The sequence below is a fragment of the Hippocampus guttulatus genome, chromosome 13, assembly GCF_054856545.1.
Source record: "Hippocampus guttulatus isolate MCC_2025c chromosome 13, RoL_Hgut_1.0, whole genome shotgun sequence".
Lineage (NCBI taxonomy): Eukaryota > Metazoa > Chordata > Actinopteri > Syngnathiformes > Syngnathidae > Hippocampus > Hippocampus guttulatus.
In genome coordinates, this window is record NC_141273.1 from 15,311,565 (window position 1) to 15,335,545 (window position 23,981).

The following is a 23,981-nucleotide window of genomic DNA, read 5'->3' on the forward strand; positions in this document are numbered from 1 at the left end:
CGCACACAGTGATTCCCCCTGCTCCCCTCCAGTGCAAAGGGCTCCCTTGCATTAAATGACCATTCGAGGACGGCCAGCCAATCGCAGGGCACACAGAAACAAGCAACCATCCGCGCTCACACTCACACCTCGGGACAATTTAGAGCGTTCAACCAGCTCTGCCAATGCATGTTTTTGGAACGTGGGAGGAAACCGGAGTACCCGGAGAAAACCCACGCAGGCCCAGGGAGAGCATGCAAACTTCACGCAGGAAGGCCAGAGCTGGAATCGAACCCTGCGCCTCTGCACCGTGAGGTCAATGCGCCAACCACTCGTCCACCGGGTTACCCACCTCATGCAAATCCACGGATCAAATATTTGGGAATCGCAAACCATGAATCCCAATTCACACCCAGGGTGTCAATGACCAGTGTGTGACAAGGTGCCAGCTGTTTTTTTTTTTGGGGGGGGGAGGGGGTTATAGCGTCCTGTCCTGCACCCCCAACACCTCGTCAATTCTCCCCCTGCTTGGGGGTTGGTCTATTTTGAGGGGGTCTTATCACAGCTGTTGCATCTGTGGTGGCAGGAAGCCTGTCCGAGCCCCTCCACGCTCTCTTTCCCCCTCCGGCCCTCGGTCCCGGTAAGACCCCTTCCCTTGCGTGTTAGCTGGCTTTAGCCCATTCGCATGAAGATAACATGAACCTGACATAAACGGTGTTATTTGATTTGATTTGATTTGATTTTCAACTGCAACGTGCTTGTTTGCTCATCGTATATCATTGACTTCGACGACAGTGACGACTTTTCAATCTCCACTCCCCATAATAGCTTTTGCCATTTTAGCTTCCCTTCCACGTTATTCAAAGCGAATCACTGCCGTTTTTTTTTTTTTTGTGCACGCAGCTGCCGCCGCCACTGCCAACCATCAGTAAGTAGCGTGGGTTTAGGAGGAAATAAATAAATGTCTTGCCCATGTAAAGAGAGTCTTAAAATAGCCCGTGGCTCTGGAACAGGTGCCGTGCGCTCAGCTTGTGAAAAGCAGGGTGAAGGCTGCGCTAATTTTATGCGCGTAAACATTCTCCGACTGCTTGTTTTTTCCATCGCTCCCCTTTTTGAATGCATGTAAGCATAACCTGCGCGATTCACACCAATTTAGTATGAAATGGTCCAGTCAAAATGGAAGCGCTGTCCTGTACCATGCCACCTTTTCCAATGATCTTTTCCTTTCGCAGCAATTTAGTAAGAATTGGTGAAAAAAAAAAAAAGAAAGTCGTAATGAAAGTAAGTTTAGAGTCTCAACTCAACCGAATTCCAAGAGCACTATAAAACAACCGCCAAAACCAAAAAAACCACCGCAAAAGTCATAAGTCCAACAACAAACAAACCAATCAATTAATACTAAAGAAAATGGGATCTTAAAAGGAACTCCAAAATGTAGAGGGAGCCAGTGGTGGGAATGCCAGAGTAGGAGTTATATGCTCCCTCTTACGAGTACCAGTCAAGAGGCGAGCAGCAGCTTTCTGGACCAACTGGAGATGCTGAATGGAGGTCTGCATTACAGAACCATTCAAAAATCACAAAGAAACGGCGAACGATTGCCTCGGAGTGACACCAAACAAAGATGGAGTCCTCCCCAGAGAACAGCACCACCCAAGCGGTGTCGGCCGGAGACGCTCATGCTGACCTGACCGACGACCTCGGCAAGCAACTGGAGGACATCATCAGCACCTACCAGGCCGACGAGGCTCCAGATGAGCCAGAAGACACAGAGGACGTCCAGCCAAACACCCGACGGGAGCAGAAACTGGAGAAAAAGATGCTCAAAAGCTTGGGTAGGTTTTGTTCGGACAACATGAATAGATGTCACCTCGGGTGTAGCTTCCACAGGAAACCTGAAATCTCTGCTTAGTAAATCAGGACAGTTTTGGTATCACGACACGACAAATGGAGAACATTTCGTTTGTCGTGCGGATCCAAAATGGGGATTAAAAAGCTTTGTGGAATGGACCTAAATTAGAAAGTGAACAGATTTCAATTGAATTGAGTGAGTTTGGTTTGGTTTGTTGGGTCCGCGTGGGTGCTACCTATGCTAACCAAGTGCTAACCAAATGACCCAAGTACACCTCGATACTGTTCAGTTTCTGTAAAGAGCTCAATATCCTTGATATGGACAGCAACAATGTTTGGACACAGACAAACCAAATTTTGACAAAATTTGTATCTTTGGTATCGTCCTAGAAAAATGGATGGACTGTCAACAATAATCGAGATCTGAAATCTGGATTAAAATCGGGATTTATGAGCTAAAAAGTCGACACATTGTGACCCAAAGACAAATGGAATATTTCTAGATCGAGTTCAAGGTGCAGATTTGGGATCTGGTCCTAGCAAGAACAAAACCTCAAACATCTGAAACGGATTTCAAGTTTTGGTCTTTCAAGAGCAATAACAATGACATCATCAGCGTAAAGAAAAATGCTTTCGAACTGGATTCAGATCCAAAGTGTACCAACTGAAAGACTGGGAGGGTGTACATCCCCAGATTTACAAACAGCGAGTGTCTGGGGAGTGATTTTGAAGGACTGAATGCTAAATGTGAAATCCTCTGTTGTTGCTCAGGAAAGGAGGCCATGCTCCTCATGCAAAGTCTCAACAAACTGGACACTCCCGAGCAGAAACTGGAAGCTACCATCAAGAAGCACGCCGAGCTGGCGAGTGGATTTTCCCGGACAGCGAGCCAAATCAGACTAATCCTGCGCTTCACCTCTGAGCGTTAGCGTCGGGGTGGCCGACACCTGGATTGAATTCATGTGCTGTTTGTCTGTCTGAAGCTGGAGGAGCACCGGAGCGACCAGAAGCAGCTGAAGGTTCTGCAGAAGAAGCTTCTGCAAGTGATGAAGGAGAAGGACCAGCTGCAGAGCGAGCACAGTCGCGCCGTCCTGGCTCGCAGCAAACTGGAGGGACTCTGCCGAGAACTGCAGCGCCACAACAAGACCTTGAAGGTGCTTGGCCCAAATCACGGACTCACCTCGATAAGAATCACGACACGTAGATTTCGAGAAACATAACCACGCTTTAGACCGTTTTGCTCGTCGGAGCATCGACGTTGCCGTTAGCGGCGGCGTGCTAAATGCAAGAGATCGGCGTGTGAGCCGCCTATTTCGATCAGCCATTTGCGTGCTGGCAAAAAGTTGTTGCAGGGTTAAGAAAGACAATACCGTCGCTTCGTCTTTTACATCATACAGTGGTGCCTCTACTTACGAAATTAATTGGTTCTGGAAGAAATTTCTGAACTAGAAAATTTTGCAAGTAGAGACGCCTTTTGCATGTAAATGCCCTAATCCGTTCCAAGCCCCCCCAAATTTCAGACATAAATGTTTTCTAAAGCATAAAAATGCATCAAAATATGTAACAAATACATGTTACAATTAGATTATTGTACAATAAATGCGATTTGTGCGTGTAAAAAGCAAAGAAGGGTGTAAAGAATAAAAATTATGGTCATTTAATTAACTGCATCCTCATGGGGCGAAATGGCTCCACTTCGAAGGTGAAAATGCTTCTTAGACGACTATCTTAACACTTTCGCGCCAACTCTTGCCCCGCTACTAATCCAACAATGCCGGCGTCGGCAGGAGGAGACGCTGCAGAGGTGCCGAGAGGATGACCTGAAGCGGAAGGAGATCACCACCCACTTCCAGGGAACCCTGAGCGACATCCAGGCCCAGATCGAGGAGCACAGCAGCCGCAACACCAAACTGTGTCAGGAGAACAGCGCCCTGGCCGACAAACTCAAGGGCCTCATTACGCAGTACGACCAGCGGGAGGCGGTGCGTGCGCTCACGCGTCCACAACCAATGGCTTGATTGTTTTCCCTCTTCCGAAATTCTGAGAAATGGGCCGTCGCCTTTCAGCGTTCCACCGCACCTCAGTTTGACTTCAAACGAGACATTTCACTTTGGAAAGTCTCTCTTTTCCAGAACCTGGAGAAGGTGTTCAAGCACCGTGACCTGAAGGAGAAGCTTCTGGACACCAAGCTGACTCAGGCTAACATGTTGCTGAAGGAGGCCGAGGAAAAACACAAGCTGGAGAAAGAACTGGTAAGTGGATTTGAAAAATGTTTTTGCCCTGGTGCCATCCTGCCATTCTCAACCTTGCCAATGTTTCAACAGCTGCTCCAAAAAGCCGCAGAGTACAAATCACAAGCTAAACTTTTGAAGGAGACTGAGGTGGACATGAAGGCGCAGGTAAGCTCATACCAGGCGGGGGGGGGGGGGGGGGGGGGTGTATTAGTGGTGGTTATTAATTTCATGTTGTTAAATTTTTTTTTATAAATTTGCCAGGGGGGGGGGCATGGTTTCATCTCATAATATTGCAACTTTTTTCCCCAAAATGTTTTTGTCTTGATATATATTCTTTCCTCTTGTAAGATTACCAATTTATGTCATTAAAATAAAATAAAATAAATAAATAAAAATCTGACTTTTTATACCCCCGCGCCATTAAAAAAACAACACTGCTTTATTCATGTTGCATTACAAATTGTTTACAGTTAAAAAAATATGAGTGTCGGCATATTTTTTAAGCTTTTTTTTTTAAACTGAAATACATTACATATTTTGAAAAAGTGTCACAATTCTTGTAAGTTCTTGTTTTTTTTTTTTTAAATACGTACGACTATTTTCATAATATTGCATCATTGTATCAAACATCTTTATTTTTGTAGGCACGTCTGCGTTTTCACATGATGTGTGCCGAAACAGTATTGGTAGCATTTCTGTGCATTTCATGTGGACGCTGATGCAAATTAACGCAAGGAAAAATGAAAGCAAATATCTGATCGTAAACTGACATTGTCATTTGCTTTTTGGGTCAGTGAAGGGGGAAAAAACAAACAAATATATATATATATACGTATATATATATATATTGGAAATCAAATTTGAAGGCCGTGTACGGTCATACTGTTTTGTCTCCTCAGCTCGACATGTACTCCAAGAAGTTTGACGAGATCCAGGGCACCGTTTCAAAAAGTAACAGCGTCTACAGCGGCTTCAAACAGGACATGGATAAAGTACGAATGGCGGCCTTTGAAGGGAAGAGGAGGAGCGAGGGGCGATATTTTTAGGCGCTTTTCACATGTTTTGTTGTGCTCCAAGATGGCCAAGAAGATGAGGAAGCTGGAGAAAGAGTGTCAATCATGGAAGAGTCGCTTCGACGGCTGCAACAAGAGTCTCGTCGACATGGTGGCGGATGTAAGGGCCTTCTTGCCTTTGTTCTTCCCTAATCAACTGATATACGGCGTGCGCGATGCTCATTATAGCTCAAACAAAGCGGCGGGAGATGTCAGACTCAAAATGAGATCACAAGATTTAGAAGGGAGCAGGCTGGCCCGCGTGAAGCAAAAAAACAAACTGTGTCTCATTGACACTGAATGTATTGGTGGGGGTGGGGCGGGGACGGGGGGAATAAATAATATTGGGGACAAACCTCCAATAAGCATTTGAAAGATTGACATTGTTTGCCTATCATGATAACTCAGTGGACATTGTGCTGCTCTTTCTGGTACGGTTGCCTTGACAAGGATGAAACGGAAGAATTAAGTTGCGATAATTTGTTATTTTTCGCAGGGGATAGTGACTTTTATTTTGTCCCCAAAATATATCGTGAGAGTACAACTTTTAACTTGAGTATGACTTTTAATGGAGAGGAAGGACGATGTTCTTGTAGGACGATAACCCCCCCTGTCCCCCTCCCCACTCACACCTCGACACAGTAATAGTGGTCCTCAAACGTTTCTCACTTTACACCACCTAAAAAAAAATACTTTAAATAATCCAAAGCCACAACTATGACCAACATTAAATTGTACAGTAGCGTAATAGGCCTAAGCGCTCATCCAAAAAAAATTTATTCAGATAAAGTATATTGACGTTATTTTAAAAAAACATCAAAATCAAGAAGTAAACATGAGGCATGTAACAAAAAAGATTTAAATGGTAATTAACGATTTTGAAAAAATGCAAGTGCACTTTGAGAATCACTGATCCTTTAGAATAAGAAAAATATTTTATAAGATTCCTTTTTTTTTTTAAATGAAATGTTTTTTTAATCTAAAAATTCCCACCAGATTGACCCTTCTCTAAAAACCACACCTTTAATCTAAACCTTGAATCTAAAATTCTCACTTTTTTCCTCAAAGCAGTGACACGTTTACAGATTGAAATACGCCGCGTTCTAAATGACGATGCAAATTATGGGGGTTTTTTTCCCTCCGATTTTTATGAACGTTCGACGCAATCGTCACTCAGCAGAATTTCCAAGTCATCGACTGTTCGAGAATAATTGGAACGTTTTTAAACAGTACGACAACAGAAAACATCACCCGCGGTTGCATCAAATTAGATTGCCGACAACACATCCTGCCCCGCTCCCACGCTGGGGCACCCTGTTGAAGAAAAGTACTACTTTCCTAACCAATGACTTGCTTTTTCTTGTCAGCGTGTACGATGATCACATGGACTGTTTAAATTGTGCGCTGCAGAAAGCCGTGAGGGACAAGGAGCTGGAGGTGATCGCCATCAAGAACCAGAAGCTGGAAAGTCTGTGCAGGGCTTTGCAAGACGAGAGGAAGAGTCTCTACGAGAAGGCGCAAGCGGCCGAAGGTCACCCGAGCGAGGGGACGAAGGAGGAGGTCCCTGAGAAGGAGACCCCCGAGGAAGACGCGGCGAGCGCGGCCCCCGCGGGGCCCGCCGCCGCACCGGAAAAACATCTGAGCCAGGAGCTGGCCAAACTGAAAGCCGAGCGGGCCCTCCTTAAGGAGATCGCCGGCTCCTTCGCCGGCTCCAATGTGGGCCCCGCGGCGGACGCCACGACGCTGGGAGCTTCCGAAGGTGCCCGGCGATCGGCGGAGAAGCGCACAGAGCAGAGCGACAAATGCCAGGAACATTTGGAACTGGCGTCTGTTGACTGACACTTCCAATGATCGGCCTTGTACTGTGTGTGTTATTTTCATGGCAATAAAAAAAAAAAAAAGAGAGGTACGTTTAACAAATATATTTCAGCGTTTGCAGTTTCTACCAGATATGTTTACATACACTGATATTTTTTTTTTCCAGTCGGGAATTATTTTCGACTCTTCTTTTACAAGAATAATGTATATGATAATATATTATAATAATAATAATAACAAAACTCGGGGGGGGGGGGTTCAGCCATGATACATGAATAAATACAATCTGCTCTCTTCTAATTTTCTTATAAACTTTGTAAATACACACACACACAAAATAAAAAAAACACGACGAAGCAGGCGTTTCCGTCAATAAACAGCGGTTCAAAATGAATTTGAATCAATTAGCATCGGGGAAAGAAAAGCTTTCCTCTGCGGTGAATCGAAAACAAAGCCCCATACCGACGACTCATCAATAATGCAAGTCTCTCGCATCAAGAGCAAAGCAAAAAAGAGCGCCATCTGCCGCACGGTTAAGGAGACTTTGACACGTACACCGAGGATGCTTTTGTCAGAGGGTTTGTTTTTGTTGTCGCTACGGAAACGTCAGCCGTGCTTGTCAGCGCTGCGTAAATTTTCTCTCCGTGGTCATACAATGGCCCGGCAGAGGCGCAGACGCTGATAAGAGTTGCCATACAACCAGCGCCGCTGCGCATGGGAGCTGTCAGAACCGACAAAGACAACGACGGCGCCGTCCACAAAGGTCCGTGCGGCTTTGATCCGAGGTGAGGCGGCAAGAAAACAAGCGGAGCTATCAATCATTCGTCGACCGATTAGCCGCTAACGGCGGACGTGTACCATTCTGCATCATCTCATGACATCAACTTTTTTCTGTTTAATTAAAGAAAATTTTTTTTTTATCCCAAGTCATACGAGTCTCAAAATATAGAATGCTAATCATTTTTTTGGGGGAAAATAAATCTCCCCAAAAGTTTGGATTTTGTCCCGTAAGATTGTAGAGAATATAATTCCAGTTTTGTCATAAAATGTACTTCATTGTCAATGGAATGAGTTTCATGAAAAACACAAATTCAGTGCCATCAAATTGATTTGAAATTTAAACAAATACAATTATAAAAATATACAACTTCATGGTCATAATTTGTTTTTTTTCTTGATAAAAAGGGCTTCGTTCACGTAAAAAGAAATAATATTCCATTTACTCTCATGAGATTCAATTCTCTTTTTTTTCTCCCCAAAATTTATTTTTGTAATAAAAATCCAACTTCAGTAGATTGTTTTTTCAGTTAAACATTTCCTCAAAAAAATGTTTATTCTAGGATTAAATTTTTTTAAAAAAGATCTAAAAAATTCAATTTCACTCCCATAAAATTATTTTTTGAATCCCCAATTGACATTTTTTTCTTGAAAAAAAAATTGCCTACGACATTGTCACAAAAACACTGTGTATAGAAAAAAAGATGCTAGAATCCTGCAGGATACACGTTTTAACAAAACCTATTTTTGAGGAGAGGGCGGGGGGGGGGGGGCAACTGCTCAATGAAGTCAACAAATAACACAGGAGTCTGAATGTAAAGTCTCGGTGGGCGGGATTAAAGAACAAAGCAGGTCATCTTTGACACGCAATAGATAAATTCTCTGAGACAACAACAAAAAAAATTGCTGAGTGGTCAAAGGAAGAGCTTGCTTTGGGAAATGAAAGTGGACTCATCGCATAAATCAGACGCCAGTCAGACACAAATAAGGTCGATGTGAAAGTCGCTTCCCCCTCCAGGAAGGGACGGCAAATAAACTCCCGACTGATAATAAAGTCAGGACTTTGAGCCGCTCCAGACTGCTCCTTATAAACAACCGCCGTGCGCACTTCCTTCGCCGCGATGGCGGATTTCAGCGACCTCATTGTGCAAATTGGAGACTTTGGATTTTTCCAGAAGAGATTGTTGATACTCTGCTCCCTGCCGCTGATCCCCTTCTCCTTTGTCCTGGTGGGGGTCGTTTTCCTAGGCAAGACGCCGGATCACTGGTGCGCCATCCCGGAGGCCGAGCGGCTCCGGCGCGAGTGCGACTGGACGGAAGCGGAGGTGAGGGAGGTCACCATCCCCCGTTCGGAAGCGTCCTTCAGCCGTTGCAACAGGTTCCGCTTGAACCTGACTCACGAAACTTGCGATGAACTGGAAAAAATGCTGACGTCCAACAAGACCCCCGTGATGCCGTGCGACGGCGGGTGGGCTTTCGATATAAACTATTCCACGATCGTTTCTGAGGTATGTGTCGCCGTTTTCTATTCTGATCTGTTCAACTTGACTCGACTGAGCTGTGCTATTGAGAAGGTCTCTCGAAGTAGACTCGGGACAAATATTTTTTTCCCCCGACCGAAAATTGCGACGAGCTGTCGTCGTCCAAAAACTTCTGGGGACTCACATCCAGAGCAGTGGATGGCTCGACTGCAAATCGTCCTCTCTCATTCATGTGACTCTGTCACCATAGTAACGCACCTGGGTAAGAAAGTTTTTTTTTAAGTGACTAGCGACAAATCTAGCGACTTTTTAGGGGGCTATCGGGAGACTTCTCGAGACGCCAAGAATCTTTCCGGAGCAGATGAGGCGTACCCCTTCTGCGGGCGGTCCACCACAAGGCCAATCGAACCATCAACCAAATCTTCCGCCCCACAGTTCTCGTTGGTGTGCGAGAGATCCTGGCTCGCCGATCTCAATCAAGTCACGATGGCGTGCGGCCTATTCGTCGGCGCTTTCATCACCGGCTACTTGTCCGACAGGTTTGCCTTTTTATTTTAGTGGAAATAATCCCGGCGAATGAAACGTTCCTAAGGCGTCCTTCCTCACAGGTTTGGCAGGAAGCCTTGTTTCATTGCCTTCATGTTTTGCCTCGGTCTGGTGGGCGTGGGCGTCATGCTGTCGCCGTGGTACCCGCTGCTTCTGGCATTTCGCTTCCTGCAAGGGTTTTTTGAAAAGGGAGCGTGGACGTCATGCTATGTACTGCGTATGTACCGCAATTCATGCGTGGGCGTACCCCGCTTATGGTCAAACATTTGCTGGGATTGACCAAATGTCAATCAAACCATCTTGAATTTGATCCAAATCCAGTGTTTGAGTTCTTCAGCTCAAACAACAGGAAATTGGTGTCCATGGTGTGCCGCTCATTCTTCTCCATCGGCATGATGATCCTGCCCGGCTTGGCTTACTTTGTACCCTCCTGGAAGACGCTGCAACTCATCATGACGCTACCCTGGTTCCTCTTTATCCCGTATTACTGGTAACTCTATTTTCCCGCGGTCCCACTTCCATAATCCAATTCAGGGCATCCGACAAAGGATGTGTTTGTCCAGGATGATTGCCGAGTCCCCGCGCTGGCTGTTCTCTCAGAGGAGGAAATCGGAGGCCATGCGGATCGTGGCCGATGTCGCCAAGTGCAACGGTCGAAGCTTGCCACAGAACCTCCAAGAGGTACACTACTATCCCCCCACCCCAAAAAGTGAATATTATTAGAATGAATTTAAAATGATTCCCGGGTGAACTTCAATTGATGTTCTGGAAACTTGAGCGAGGTTTCGAAACAGGATGTTGTTGGAAGGAAGTGGCCACAGGTGGACTGTTGCTATTCAAGGTGGTTTCTAAAGAGCAGCAAGTTGTGCAGAAAGTTACTGAAGCAGCGAACAAGCGGCCATTTGGCATTCAAGTGTTGATAGAACGTAACATGAAGAGCACCCGTAAAAGTTGTCGTGCATTTTTAGGTTCAACCCCAAATTTCACCATGCAGAACTTTTTGCGACGAATCAATTTTTTGTAGGGAGGTAAGAGAGCTACTGTATGATCCCCATGTGATTCCCTTTAGATGACTCCTCTGGAGACGAAGAAAGAACAACATACTTTATCCTTTCTGGACTTGTTCAGGACCCGCGCCGTCAGGAGGAACACGCTCATTTTGATTTATGCCTGGCAAGTCAGTTTGATGATCCTCACGGTTGGACCGCATTCCTTCCCACAGTCAAGGGTTTGCCTTCATTCCGCCTCCGCAGGTTTTCAAGCAGTATTGTGTTCTACGGTCTGGTTTTGCGCCTGGGGACCACGGGCGACAACCACTTCCTGGACTTCTTCATCTCTTCGGCGGTGGAACTCCCCACGGGCCTCATTTTCTACCTGCTGGTTGACAGAATCGGCAGACGCTCCCTGTTGGCGTCGACCAATTTAATCGCGGGGCTCGCCTGCCTGGCCGCCCCCTTCATTTCCTTGGGTAGGTTCGAGGTGACCCCCCCCCCCTTTCCCCCCCGTCATCCACGTTTCTGAAATGGAACCTTCTCCGCAGAGCTTTCCTGGTTGAAAAAAGCCGTGGTCTTCATCGGCAGACTCGCCGTTGCCACGACGCTGGAGACGCTCAGCTTTGCAAACACCGAGCTGTATCCCACCACTCTGAGGTGCGAAAGTGATGATTGCAATACACTTCTTTCGAGAGAAGACAAAGAGTGCAAGATGTATGCTGTCAGAATGGAGCGCTTTAGCAACAAGAAAGGATCCAGGAACGGTTTTTGTAAGCCTGAAACTCAGACACATTGATCCTTTGAAAGATTTGGGTGTGCTGGCGCCTTTGAAAAAAAAGCCAGACAGACCCCAAGACCGGTCACTGGCCAAATCCCCAGGCACATATAGACAAACAAAACACGTCAACCCAAGGGAGGACATGCAAAGGCCAAATAGGAAGAGCAAGGTCTCAAAACTTTAACCTCAGAACTGTGAGGAAGACGTTGTAAATGCTACTTTGCCATATAACATCAATATTGTAAATAGGTTATCTGGACCCTTCAACCAGAAAGACCGAGATCCCAAACGTGGTAGAAAAAGCCCAATTATCCGGACTGACTCATTTACTCATTGAGGCCACTTTTATCCTAGCTGGAGGAAATTAAGACCGGGATGAGCACAAAATGTCTTGAATTTCAATGAAAAGAAGACAGAAGCGATGGTGCTTGGTCCCGGTGGCCCTTGTACATCCCATCCTGTCGACTTGGGCCCCCTGGCTTCCGTATCTTAAGCCAACTTGTCTTAAACTGGACAGTGTTTTAAATTGGACCGGTAAATCGGTGCCATTGTTCAATCCAGTTTCTTTCATAGTAGGCACCTGGCATCTTCCATGCTGGATTACTGTCATGCACTTTACTTTGGAGTCAGACAATCCTCCATGAAGCGTCTCCAGTGGGTCCAGAATGCTGCTGCTCACCTCTTGACAGGAACTTGTAAGAGTTGAGCACATAACTCCTACTCTGGCATCCCTTTGCTGGCTCCCCGTACATTTTAGAGTTCTTTTTAAGATCCTATCATTTGTTTTCAAATCTTTGAATGGCCTGAGTTCCTCCGCCCCTACGCCGGTGCCTCAGGTCTGCGGACCAGACACTATTTGAGGTACCGAAAACTTTGCGGTGGCTCAGAGGGGATGGAGCCTCTTCCGTTGCATTACCATGTCCGTTTGCCTAGAAATCTGGGCGTGTGCGTGTGTTCGTCAGCCTGCGACGCTGGTGTCATTGTGGCCCCACTGCTGCTCTACCGGTTGACAGCCTTGAGGCAGGAGCTCCCCTTTTATGTCTACGGTACGGTAGAAAATGTCCCACCAATCCGATGCCACGTTCGTGTCAGGTGCCCGATGTAAATGAATGAGGCTGTACCACAAATCCTGCGCGCGCGTGTTTTTTGTTGTTGTTGAAGGGGCTTTGGCAGTTATTAACTGCGGCTCAGTGACACTGTTGCCGGAGATGAAAGGAGTTGCGCTGCCGGAGACCATCGAGGACATGGAGAATCTAAGAAGGTGCAATTTTTTTTACCCCTCTTCTTTCTTCGTCGCATCGACCGGCTGTCTGGATGCCCTGTGGCGCCTTTTCATTGATGGCGAGAGATGCCAAATATGCGTTGTAATTGGGGAGGGTTGGCAGTGAGTGAGTTCACAAACCGCTGCGCTCTGTTGGTATAAAAATCAGAATAAAAATCGGGATGCGTGTAGCATGCATCCTTAAGGATGTGGCATCCACTTGAATAAGCTCTAATGTCCTCTCGTCCACTCTTGTAGAAAACAAAACCAATCCAAGGAGACAAACGACTCCATGACATGACAAGAGGAGGGAGTCTCATGAAGATTTCGGCATCTTTCTGTATTTTGCTGATGATTCTGACGAATTGATTGCCTTTCTGGGGGGGCTCACATGCTCCTTCAATTATTTACTCATGTATCCTCGTGACATTTAATGTGTCCCGATCGCAACCAGCCCACAAAGTGCATCCGTTAGTAGCTCCTGGAAAGGATGAAAAGGTTATGCCAGAAGTTTCAGAAGAAGTAGGCGACTTGGGTTTGGAGCAGCCGTTTTGGGGCAAATTCTTGGTACTTTGACGAACGCCTCCCCGTGAAATAGTCCAAATGAGCTCCAATCTGAAGCGCACATCCTTGACAGATGGGTGACCCCAAAATTGTGAATCTGATGCATCCATTGTGTCACAATGTGATCATTTCAAAGGATTCCCAATGAAAACGGGGTTGTGAATGCCCATTCATCGCCGCCCGACGCTTAATTTATTGTGTTGACAAGGCCCGTCCCGCTCGTGTTCTCAGAACAAATTCAATCAAAATAACATCATCGTCTGTCTGTTACGTTCTCCTTGTCAGGCATTTTTGGGGGAATCATGTCTATTTTAGAAGCACCAATAAAGACATTTGTGAGATTTAAACTTCTTTCGCATCTTTTTTGTTTTGTTTTGTTTCTTTTTCTAAAATCCAGACAACAATACAAGGGATTGTTGAAGACATCTATTTGTAGGCTGTATATCTAATTGAGGCATGTTTTTGTTCAAGCCTTTGTCCCACTGAACGTTTACCCAGAAAAGGCCGAGGGAGGCCAACAAAAGCTGCCCCACATACGTCGCGTCAACTGAATGGAACGACCCGTACACAGTAACTGTGCTGAAGATCGCAGCTATGCGTGAGAAGTGGGTTTCCCTTCACGCCATTAAAAAAAAAAAAACAATCTGATGGTGACTGAGAAAATATGCTTGGCAACCCCCAGGAAACGCACAAAACAAAATCTCTTTCGATCAACGGATTTTAGGATTCAACTGCAGTCGTGAGGAGTTTGCCCGACTGACCATCATTGGAGATTTAAATCGTTGGTGGAGTCAAAGGACAGAAATAACACGCCTCTGATGTACGATTGGGAAAATTTTCCCCGCACATAACGAAGCTCCACTGACCCATTTAATGACGGCGGGGGGGGGGGGGGGGGGTGGCTTGGAGAGGGGCTGTGAAGAGGGGATAAACTCGGCGATGATGTTAAGATCTCGCTGAGTGGGCACGGCAAGTTTAAAGCACAAGCAAAGCGGGACGGGTACAGTTGGGAAATTTTGTTTCTCTCGACTCCGGAAGTCAGCTAGAGGGAGCATTCGTTGGCGCAAAATGCCAACCGAGGAAGAACGGGAAAAGTTGGCCCACGTCATCAGGCGGTGGAACAACAACAGACTGGACTTGTTTGAAATAAGCGAACCGGACACGGTAAGTAAGCTGCAACGACCAAAATCCACGCCCGCCACATATTCGATTTGACACCTCGGGAACCGGACACGGTAAGTAAGCTGCAACGACCAAAATCCACGCCCGCCACATGTTCGATTTGACACCTCGGGCCTGGTTGCGATCCCCAAAAAACGGGCGTTAAATTGTATGATGGCTAAAATTGAAAAGCAGTCTTGTCATCAGCCAGCTGGCATGACTCCGTCTTGTGACTGGCTCCGAGTCAGCTCTCATATCGTTCGCAGTTGCAGAAAAAGATGATATGTCTCGATTTTTGGTTTCTGGCATTTCAAAAATGATCTGTTCTCCCCCTTGGCTCTCATTTTGTCTCCTGCTACAATAACCGCAGTCATGGTTACACTCACCGGGTACAGTTTTTGCAAAAAAGAAACAGACACCACAATACGTCTCTGTGTTGATAAATCATCTTGCATGTGCTAACTTACTCGATTTGCATCAAGCTCTCCCGGTATGATGAAAAAGCAAATGAAGGGCGCCTCAATTTTGCCCGTTTGGCAGACCCAATCCTGGGCGCACCCTGTGAGTTGATCAGCTAGCTGCCCAATCAACTTGACTCCCTTTGAAAACTCAAAGTCCTCTGTGTTTTCACCTTGACCATTGACAACAGCTTAAGCCGGGTGTTATTTCTTTGCCGTTGTTAGAATCTGCTGTTTCAAGGTGTGATGCGCTTCTACTTCGAAGATCGTGCCGGGGGAAACGTCGCTACCAAGTGCCTGCGTTTTTGCAGCAACGCTTCAACCACCGAGGTGGTCGAAACTCTGGCCGAGAAATTCCGTCCCGATATGAAAATGCTCAGCAATCGCCATTCCTTGTACGAGATCCACGGCGATAAGGGTGAGACGCCGAGTCCAAAAGTGACACTGCTCTGATCCTTACAATTTCTGCTTTCTCTGTCCATGCGCAAAACAAGAACGTCAACTGGATCCAGACGAGAGACCGTTGGTGGTTCAGTTAAACTGGAACTCGGACAACGGAGAAGGACGGTTCGTGCTTAAGCAAAGCAAGGAGACGCCCGGGGTATCATCTGCCTTCCGCCATCTTCAAGAGAACATTTTAAATATCATGCTGAAATGTCAAAATCTTATGCGATCAATAAAGGAGAGCGGTCACAACAAGGAAAAGGGGGGCGTGATCCAGACATTCAAGAGGACTCTGTCGAGGAAAGACAAGAAGAATAGAAACAAAGTGGCTGACGAGGCTGCAGGGGACAAGAACAGGTTAAAAAAACAAAACAACAAACAAAAAAAGGACATCTGACTGCAATTAAATTAATTGTCGAAACAAATGTCTAGGGCGAGTGAAAACCCAGCGAATGGCAACCAAGAAACACCGGAACGGTACACGGGAGCGAAAAGGCAAGGAGAGTGGCCGGCGGACACAAGTAAGTCGACATGCTTGTAAAGGGTGGCGGCTTCGGGTTATTGCTTTGAGATCGATGACGTGACTATGAAATTGCACAGACGGTCCTCAGCCGGACTTCTTCGATCAGCTTGGTTTACCGCTTGGAATTCAACTCTGCGATCACTGTGAGTACAACTACAGGGCAACGGTGGAGAAGTAAGACCGAGTACAAATACCCATTTTTTAAAAAACAGATTCATGTTCTTTTGACTCCTTTGCCAACATAACTTTCTGACTTTTTCTTTTTTTTTTAATCCACGAATGACGACACGACATGAAAAAATATGGAAAGAGGGAGAGGTAAAGTCAACCACGGCTTGAGATCCAGATGAATTAACTGACATCTTGGATACTTTTAGGGCAGGAAATAAAATACATACAGCAGCGACATGGAGGACAAATGTGAACCAAGAAAGCATTCGCGTCTTCTCATGTCCCCATGTGACGTTTCAGCCGAAGAGGCCTTCCTGACGGCAGTCATAAATTACGCCAACAGCTCCACGATTCACTTCAAGCTCTCGCCAGCGTATGCCCTTTACGCCGCGGGCCGCTTTGCGCTGCGACGTCCGGACGCGGCGACTGGCGGCGTAACCTCTATCGCAGACAAAATGGTGGCTGTGATGAGCAAGGTCATCCAGGCAAGTCCAGGAGCATACTATTATCACGTAGAATCCGCCCGGTATCACAGGCAGAGATGGGGATGCAAATGAGGAATGGGGGGGGGGGGGGGGGGGGGACACCACAAAGACAGCACATTCTCTTCATCTTCTAGAGGCAGCAGGATATCGCCGGAGCTCTCGCCTTCTGGATGGCTAACACTTCAGAGCTGCTCAACTTCTTCAAACACGACAAGGACCTCAGCGGGCTGACGCGACAAAGTCAGTTGGATCTGTCGCACCTCGTGCACAAAGCTTACAGGTAAGGGCGCTCTTGACTCTTGGCACGGACTTGAATTAAAATCCATCTGCAGTGGCGGCTCTACTTACGAACGTCTTTTCATACGGAATGTTCAAGTTATGAAACGCCTCGACAGGACAATATTGCCTCTTGTTATGAGAGAAATGTCAAGATACAAAAGGTAAAAATACAGTATGGGCTGCTCATCATTCGCCCCTCGGGCTATAAGGCGTTCCGATAGTTTTACGTAAAAGTGAAAAATGACGAGAAAAGGTGTTCACCTCCGGCGATCGCTCACTATGCTGATGTATGCCTTGGAAATTTTCGAAGGATTGTTAAAAGCCGACATAAGCAAATGCCCTTGGATCAGTTCTTGCCAAAACGCCGGGCAAAAACCACTTCTGAGAGAGAACACGAACTAAGGAGGGCAAAAAAACGATGGACGCAGTTAAAAGTTAAATGACCGTCATTTTTATTCTTTACTCTATTCGACTCTCATTTATTGTGCAATAATCTAATTGTAAGATGTATTTGTTACATATTTTGATGCATTTTTATGAATTATGAATTTTTGGGGGGGGGGGGGGCGCTTGGAACGGATTAGAGTATTTACATGGAAAACGCGTCTCTACTTACAAACTTTTCTAGTTCTTCCAGAACCAATTAATTTCGTAAATAGAGGTACCACTACATTTACTTTTGGATTCCGTGTGTTTATATCACTCCAGTCACCTGATTCAGCGCATACAGATTGAGCTCAGCAAGAATCTGCCGACCTTTTTGATCGATCCCGAGCAACATGGTCCTCTTCCTGCCGGGATAGGTAAAAATAATCCCGCAGCGGACAACACGAAGCAAAATGACCTCAACCTTACCAAAAAGGTCTCCCGTTTGCCTCGCTATCGTGACAGAGATGGTGCTGAACACCTTGATGAACAGCATGTCACTGTTGCGCCGCTACCAGGTCAACCCGGCCCTCGCCATCCAGCTCTTTTCCCAGCTCTTCCACTTCATCAGCACCTGGCTCTTCAACCGTCTCGTCAAGCCTGATGCCAGCACCCCGGGCCTGCGTTCCCACTATTGGGGGGCGGCTCTCCGCCAGAGGTTGACCGGCATAGAGGCCTGGGCAGAGAGGCAGGGCCTGGAGCTGGCGGCCGACTGCCATCTGGGACGCGTCATCCAGGTCGGTCGTGTTTCGCATCGCAGCAAACGGGATACGACCCCAAACTTTCATAAAAGTACACCCATCAAATGGTTTATTTATTTTCAAACAGACAACGATGCTCCTGACCATGAATAAATACACCACAGAAGACGTGAAAGAGATCCAGAACACCTGTTTCAAGCTGAATTCGCTGCAGCTGCAGGCTTTGCTAAGCGGATACTTTTACGCCCCCAATGAGCCTCACATCCCAGCGGTAAGGCAAGGCAGGGCCACTTTATTCTCATTAAAGCACATTTCGCACCAAAGCTAGCTCAATTTTGCTTCAAAGACAATCAAAAGTAAAGAAATTGAAAGTAGCTCACGGAAATGACTCAAAGAACGTACAGTGCAAGAACAAGATTTGTTATAATGACTCCTACGGTAAGAGTCTTCGGTTTGGACTTTCTTTATTGAAGTGACATGTCCACTATCTCGCTGCAGGATTTGATCGCTGCTGCGGTCAAGACCGCAGAGGCATCGGTGGACAACCTGATTCGGCAGGAAGGCCGAGACGTACAGCTGGAGGAGAACCTAGACCTCCACCTGCCCTTCCTGCTGCCAGATGGCGGCTACTCCTGCAACAGCATGAGAGGAATCCCTCCCGGATTTCGGGAGTTCCTGGAGCCCATTTGCCAGAGAGGTAATGGACAAGGAAAGATTTGAATCGTACGAAATCAAACCACCACCGTTGTGTGATGCTTCCCTCGTAGGTCTCTGCTATCTAACCTCCCAGCAGAACCCGAAAGGAGATTGGACCGTCTTCTTCAATGAACCAGGAACTCCATACTTGGTATACACGATGCAAGACAAAAACTGACTCTTCAGGCTATTTCTGAGCCTTTAAGGGGTGTGGCCTAATGAGTGACATCAGGAGCTGGAGATGCTCTTGCGAGTGTTCTCATTTTGAAACTATGTTGCGTTCAATGAAGGGCTGAACTCCATTTCCTTTTTCCCCTTGCTCAAGTGACGCGGTGTCTGAAGCTCAAATGTCGCTAAAACAATGAGACAAATAAAGTGTATTTATCGACCAAGGCACAGCTTGTAACTTGAAAAATGAAATAGCTGGGGCATTCTTAAATCAAGATACTACCGGACGATTTTTTTCTCTCTCTCATCATCAGGACAACCAGAAAGAGCCACAGACCGATACGATCACCCTGAAGAAACCTCTCAACAGTGGCATGGGGGTCAGCATTGTGGCTGCCAAGGTAACCGTGACAACCCTGACACAAAAAAACCCCAAACATGTTCTCACAATCGCCACCGCTATCTCGCCAAAAGTCTGATCTGATTAGCATCCTCGATGTAATTATGCCTCAGGGAGCGGGCCAAGACCACCTTGGGATTTACATCAAGTCAATCGTCAAGGGAGGCCCAGCTGAGATGGTGGGATGAGGAACTCCCCCCCCCCCCCCCCCAAGTCATTCCATTGGGGGTTTCTGAAACAGTTGCGATTTTTACAGAATGGACTGTTGACGGCGGGGGACCAGCTGCTCAGCGTGGACGGTCAAAACTTCCTCGGTCTCAGTCAGGAAAGGTAGCCGACCACAAACCCACAAAGGCTAGACGGACATTTTGATGTTGTATCCGTTTAGGGCGGCGGCGATCATGATGCAAACCGGGCCTATCGTGACCTTAAAAGTGGCCAAGTTTGGCGCCAGCTTCAATGGCCTCGGTGCTCTGCTAGGCGATCCCGCCCCTGCTGGGACTGCAGGTAGAAACCGTCCACAAAAAGCTGATCTGTATGAAAATTCTGACCATCTCTTTCTCTTCCCGAAAGCGGGTGATAAGAGCCACGTCGCAGCAAGCCGGAAGGAAATTCCTCTGTACGCTGCGGAGGAGCTTGCTCAACCGGAGCAGTCGGGGTTTCGGCACGGCCGCCACGGGGAAAAGAAAGCGCAGCTCATGCAGAGGAACAGGCAATTTTATCGCTCCAACCCCAACATGGCCGGTGTGTGACGTCCATTCTGATTTTTGCGATGAAATACACCAAAGGGGCGTCACATGAACAACTGCGATCTTTTTTTTAAGTATTTGAATTCTTTTTCTTGCCTACTCTGAAAGATTTTGCCCTCGAGGATGGGGATGAGCTCGCCAACCGAGACATGCGGGGGAACAACTCAGTTTCCAACCTTTCCACCGATGTACGATGAAGCACCCGAAAGATTCATTTCGGCGCCGATTGTTTCGAGAGGTCACACAGGCACACCCTTTTTGTCTGTTGACAGACATTTCATCGAGAATATTTGACGCTCCCGACTCGGAAATATCAGGACAAGAACACATCCGCATCCAGTCGACCGCAGCAAATGTTTCAGGTGTCTCTGAGGCCTTTGGAAGGACCGAGTGCTATTCGCAAAAGGAGCTTGATGGTAAAAATCGTCACTCATTTCATTGCTCTGGGCCCGTACTGGCAATCTGTGTCAACTTCGCCGCAGCTCTTTAACGTTGCAGACCATGTCGGTACTCGGACAAAAACGAAGCAGCGCAAACAAGATGAAGGAGGCAGTAAAGAATGACGTTCTGCGCTTTGTTTGTCATAAAAATACACTCTCTTCTCCTCCCCTTTTCCAGCGTCAAGCTCTTTCACAGGAGAACTTGTGCGTGGACACGGGAGGCCCCCTGCTGGACGCAAGTCAGATTACCTGGCAGGGCCGAGGCGCCAAGCAAAACTACCACTCACACCTTCCCGTTCGCCCGAGCGTCTCCAACCAAAACCTCCTCGCCGACAACTGCTGTCCAGACAAAGGGCAGCAAGGGAGCCGCGCGGGAGTCTGGAGGACCCCCTTTTCACAACAGCCCACGCCGACACCTTCCGTCCAACCCGTCCGCATCGACATCCCCGTGACCAGGCCGCTCGCTTCTCACGCCAATCCTCCTCTCACCACATTCCAACATCGTTCCCGTCTTGCGGCACTGACGTCCAGTCCAACCCTTCAAGTAAACGGACACTCGGATCAAAGGAGTCCGAAACCGCCCGTCAACTACGCATGTCCGATTCCCGCTGATCAGAAGCTTCGTCGACCTTCGCGGCTATCCCAGCAACACGTGCCAAAACCTCAAGTGAGCATCACTCCCACGAAGCACGTTTCCTCTCAAGAACCACCGAGCCAGCAGAAGCACAGCGCTTGTCCGGTGGAGCTTAAAGACCTCCGGGAATCGAACGAGACGCCGAAGCCGAGAGAGGACGAACTCCTGGAGCAGGAGTTAAAGGCGCTTCGGGCCAAGGAGGAACTCGGCGCCAAGGAGACGGAGCGACTTGGCAGACTGAGCCTGGAGTGGCAGTTTCAGAAGAGGCTGCGAGAGATCCAGCAAAGGGGCGAGGACGAGGATGAGGACGATGACGACTTGGACATGATGGTGATGATACGGGAGTTGGAGAAAAGAGCTCAGGTAATGCGAATTGTTACTCCAAAGAGCGTTACTGCCATTGGCTCTGCTCATTCTAATCTCAGTCATGTTAAAACACTTACATGACTTCTTTTTTTTTTTTAATTCGCCAAGATCTAAAATGACTAAAGATCACATTGACCCACAAATATTTTTCGTGTACAAAAGAAACATACAAGAAGGTGCAACATTGGAGTAATTGTTGGTGTCTTTGCTTTTTTTCTCCAGTGTTGCTTTCAATATGTTTGGTGCAAAAAATAAGGTGTCATGTGTACAAAATAACGGTTTGTTTTATAGAAAACGAAAAGCCCACCGTTTGCAACAAACGCCGATTTGAAAGCACAGACCAAAAGTCTTGACGTCCCAAAAGAGGAGAAAACAGGTACTTGGTTGGTGGAATATTGACCCTGTTTGACACTTTTTGCTTGTTTAACACTCAGTATTTTATTGTCCTTCCTATTTTTTTTTTTGGGGTGTGGGGGGCAGATTACATATCAAGTGGACGACTACAAGACAACACACCAGAGTGAGTCCTAAGAAAAAGTCATCATTATTGTTTTGGGACAGAGTGAACCACGTTAGCTTCTCCACTTTGCAAGTGATCCCTGAGAAGTTTGGGGATTTTTTTTCCCCCATGATGAAAAGTCTTTAACTTAATTATTTTTTTTTTAAATAGATAAATTAGAAACTGTATTGATCTGCAGGTGCCGGGAAGACAAAGCGCGGCGGACGTCGGCTCCCGAGAAGCTACCGTTCAAGGAGCGTCAGCGTCTATTTTCTCTGGCATCCAGTGCATAAATGAAGGCTCAAGTTTTGCGAAACTTGTTTTTAAAAAAATGCCCATACAAAGTTATGTCAAAACAAAGCTTTCGGGTTAGACCCTGACCGATCGTAAAACACTTATTATAGTACTACACTTGATTTCAGTGTCCTTGAACTTTCTTTTTGGCTCGATCACATTTTAAAGTCTCAATTGCAGACTCGAAATCATCAAGTATTTCATCTTGTACAACACTGTTGAAATCTCATACCATGATCACCGCACGCACATTCATGATTCATCTGTGAGCTTATTCTTTTAAGAATCGACAGTAGCTTATGATAAAACAATAAAAGTAGTGCTTTGCCGCCATCTTCTGGCATCTCTTGGTAATTATAAACCTTTTTTCAGGGAATCATCTCGATTACTCAAAAGATTTTCTCCAGTTCCCACAAAAAACGGGAACGCTATCTACTTAATGCGTTGATAAAACTGTACCACTGCCTTTTCTTGGTCGTGGGTTTCGATGGAGCCCGAGCGCAGTCGGCGGATCTCGTTGATGGCGTCGATGCCGGCCATTTTCCTCGTCTTGACCAGGTAGCAGGCCAGCATGGTGCCCGTTCTTCCGTGGCCATGCATGCAGTGGACAGCCACGCCCTAGAAGGGGAGGAGGGGAGGGGGGCGTAAATAAAAAATCACAAAAATTGGTGCCAAAGTCCAATACTCTTCACCTTTGGGCATGTTTATTTTATAAAAAATGTGACTAAAACATCGAGGCGCTACTGAATTTTGATTGGCTACACTTTGCTGTTCTGTTACCACAAGAACATGAAACTGATCAGGATTTACCAATGCAAAATGTCCCGTGGCAAAACAGACGGAACCAGAAACATGGCTAAACGAGACCCCTGGACGTCTATGAAGTCTTGTACCTCTCCTTTGCTGTTGGCCTCGTCCACAATGGCGAGGAATTTATCGATCTGAGACGGCGACGGTGGAGTGAAGTCGTTGATCTTGATGTAATGCAGCTGCAACTTAGGACATGTGTCGTAATTGGGCGGCTTGCACTCGCACAGGCACACCAGGTGTTGGATGCCCTGGTCCAGCAGATACTGGTACTCTGCCGTCATCCTGGGAAGGGCCAGCCCGGCCACTTTTCCTGGGTCCACCCATGAGAAGTTTTTCGGCGGGGTGGAAGCCATCCTGAGAAGAACACAAGGGACATTAGTAGGTTCCAGGAAAGGAAGATGTGAGGGAACTTGGGGAATGTTTACATGACACCGACATGGTTTTGACCCATTTTTAAAAATGGCCATTGGCATATAAATAGTCAAAACAACGCATATTTTATGTTTTTGGCATGGTTAGCATAAATGTCACAATTCCAATTTGCAGAGATGAAAGTGGATTTTAACTGACTTACCAGGTTTGTCGACCTTTCTAATGTAGCCGTCCCCAAAAAAATAAATCTCCGTTCAAGTCCTTTTCCTCAAACTATAACGACTTGAAAAGTGTTCCTAACACTCGCGTCTATTGTAGGTATGTCAGCTTGCTTGTCTACCTGTTTGAACATTGCGCTGTGGCCGTACCTGACCGAACACGCATGAATTAGTTTACACAAAACGCTATTCAAACACTCGACATTCAATGATTAATCTGCCTTTTGTGTGCACACCTGCACCCTTTGTGACTTCCGTTCTCGACAACATTTCGAAATCTCCGAGATATGGCGAGGCCACGAGAATGTACGCCGAATGAAACAAATATTCACTTTATCCGTTAATTTCGGCAAAAAA

The 23,981-nt window shown here is 46.7% G+C and overlaps 4 protein-coding genes across 8 annotated transcripts in view; 3 read left to right on the top strand and 1 right to left on the bottom strand.

Annotated features, from left to right (window-relative positions):
- The window catches only part of dusp23b (dual specificity phosphatase 23b), a 47,793-nt gene that overhangs the window by 23,376 nt on the left and 436 nt on the right, over positions 1-23,981 (bottom strand). The window contains exons 2-3 of one of the 2 annotated variants that reach the window (XR_015102609.1): positions 23,118-23,388; positions 22,684-22,842 (exon numbers count right to left, since the gene is read on the bottom strand). Coding sequence is in view for 1 of the 2 variants with exons in the window: in XM_086126558.1 (XP_085982684.1) it covers positions 22,657-22,842; positions 23,118-23,387 (456 nt within the window). In the remaining variant the exon portion in view is untranslated. Of the gene's footprint in view, positions 1-21,608; positions 22,843-23,117; positions 23,389-23,981 lie in introns of those variants that run through there. The other variant, XM_086126558.1, reaches the window with a different exon arrangement.
- txlnbb (taxilin beta b) lies at positions 447-7,013 on the top strand. 4 transcript variants are annotated; one of them, XM_086126549.1, is made up of 11 exons: positions 447-619; positions 883-907; positions 1,541-1,811; positions 2,599-2,690; positions 2,811-2,981; positions 3,615-3,809; positions 3,960-4,079; positions 4,152-4,226; positions 4,961-5,053; positions 5,139-5,234; positions 6,524-7,013. In XM_086126549.1, the coding sequence occupies exons 3-11, from the start codon at positions 1,601-1,603 to the stop codon at positions 6,950-6,952; spliced, it is 1,482 nt and encodes a 493-aa protein (XP_085982675.1). In that variant the 5' UTR covers positions 447-619; positions 883-907; positions 1,541-1,600; the 3' UTR covers positions 6,953-7,013. The 4 variants fall into 4 exon arrangements, with proteins under 4 accessions (XP_085982675.1, XP_085982677.1, XP_085982676.1 ...); XM_086126551.1 differs by lacking the exon at positions 883-907; XM_086126550.1 differs by lacking the exon at positions 447-619 and having other exon boundaries at positions 859-907.
- slc22a3 (solute carrier family 22 member 3) lies at positions 8,706-13,677 on the top strand. The gene is made up of 11 exons (XM_086126562.1): positions 8,706-9,216; positions 9,625-9,728; positions 9,798-9,952; positions 10,057-10,225; positions 10,299-10,416; positions 10,805-10,908; positions 10,989-11,203; positions 11,276-11,384; positions 12,439-12,551; positions 12,667-12,766; positions 13,025-13,677. The coding sequence occupies exons 1-11, from the start codon at positions 8,830-8,832 to the stop codon at positions 13,065-13,067; spliced, it is 1,617 nt and encodes a 538-aa protein (XP_085982688.1). The 5' UTR covers positions 8,706-8,829; the 3' UTR covers positions 13,068-13,677.
- Positions 14,282-22,275, top strand: afdnb (afadin, adherens junction formation factor b). Its single transcript, XM_086126561.1, has 24 exons — positions 14,282-14,494; positions 15,175-15,367; positions 15,444-15,550; positions 15,632-15,750; positions 15,826-15,914; positions 15,994-16,059; positions 16,388-16,572; positions 16,707-16,852; positions 17,560-17,654; positions 17,743-18,014; positions 18,106-18,249; positions 18,477-18,675; positions 18,746-18,825; positions 19,157-19,243; positions 19,356-19,421; positions 19,499-19,572; positions 19,631-19,749; positions 19,816-19,986; positions 20,100-20,179; positions 20,264-20,407; positions 20,610-21,428; positions 21,723-21,807; positions 21,912-21,951; positions 22,130-22,275. The coding sequence occupies exons 1-24, from the start codon at positions 14,399-14,401 to the stop codon at positions 22,221-22,223; spliced, it is 3,570 nt and encodes a 1,189-aa protein (XP_085982687.1). The 5' UTR covers positions 14,282-14,398; the 3' UTR covers positions 22,224-22,275.

Bases quoted from the DNA above. Each gene is read 5' to 3' on its own strand.
- txlnbb (XM_086126549.1), top strand. From the start codon at position 1,601: ATGGAGTCCTCCCCAGAGAACAGCACCACCCAAGCGGTGTCGGCCGGA. The intron at 3,810-3,959 runs GTGCGTGCGCTC...TCTCTTTTCCAG, and splicing joins AGTACGACCAGCGGGAGGCG to AACCTGGAGAAGGTGTTCAA. The intron at 4,227-4,960 runs GTAAGCTCATAC...TTGTCTCCTCAG, and splicing joins AGGTGGACATGAAGGCGCAG to CTCGACATGTACTCCAAGAA.
- slc22a3 (XM_086126562.1), top strand. From the start codon at position 8,830: ATGGCGGATTTCAGCGACCTCATTGTGCAAATTGGAGACTTTGGATTT. The intron at 10,909-10,988 runs GCAAGTCAGTTT...CCGCCTCCGCAG, and splicing joins CTCATTTTGATTTATGCCTG to GTTTTCAAGCAGTATTGTGT. The intron at 12,552-12,666 runs GTACGGTAGAAA...TTGTTGTTGAAG, and splicing joins GCTCCCCTTTTATGTCTACG to GGGCTTTGGCAGTTATTAAC.
- afdnb (XM_086126561.1), top strand. From the start codon at position 14,399: ATGCCAACCGAGGAAGAACGGGAAAAGTTGGCCCACGTCATCAGGCGG. The intron at 16,573-16,706 runs GCAAGTCCAGGA...TTCATCTTCTAG, and splicing joins TGATGAGCAAGGTCATCCAG to AGGCAGCAGGATATCGCCGG. The intron at 19,750-19,815 runs GTAGAAACCGTC...TCTTCCCGAAAG, and splicing joins CGCCCCTGCTGGGACTGCAG to CGGGTGATAAGAGCCACGTC.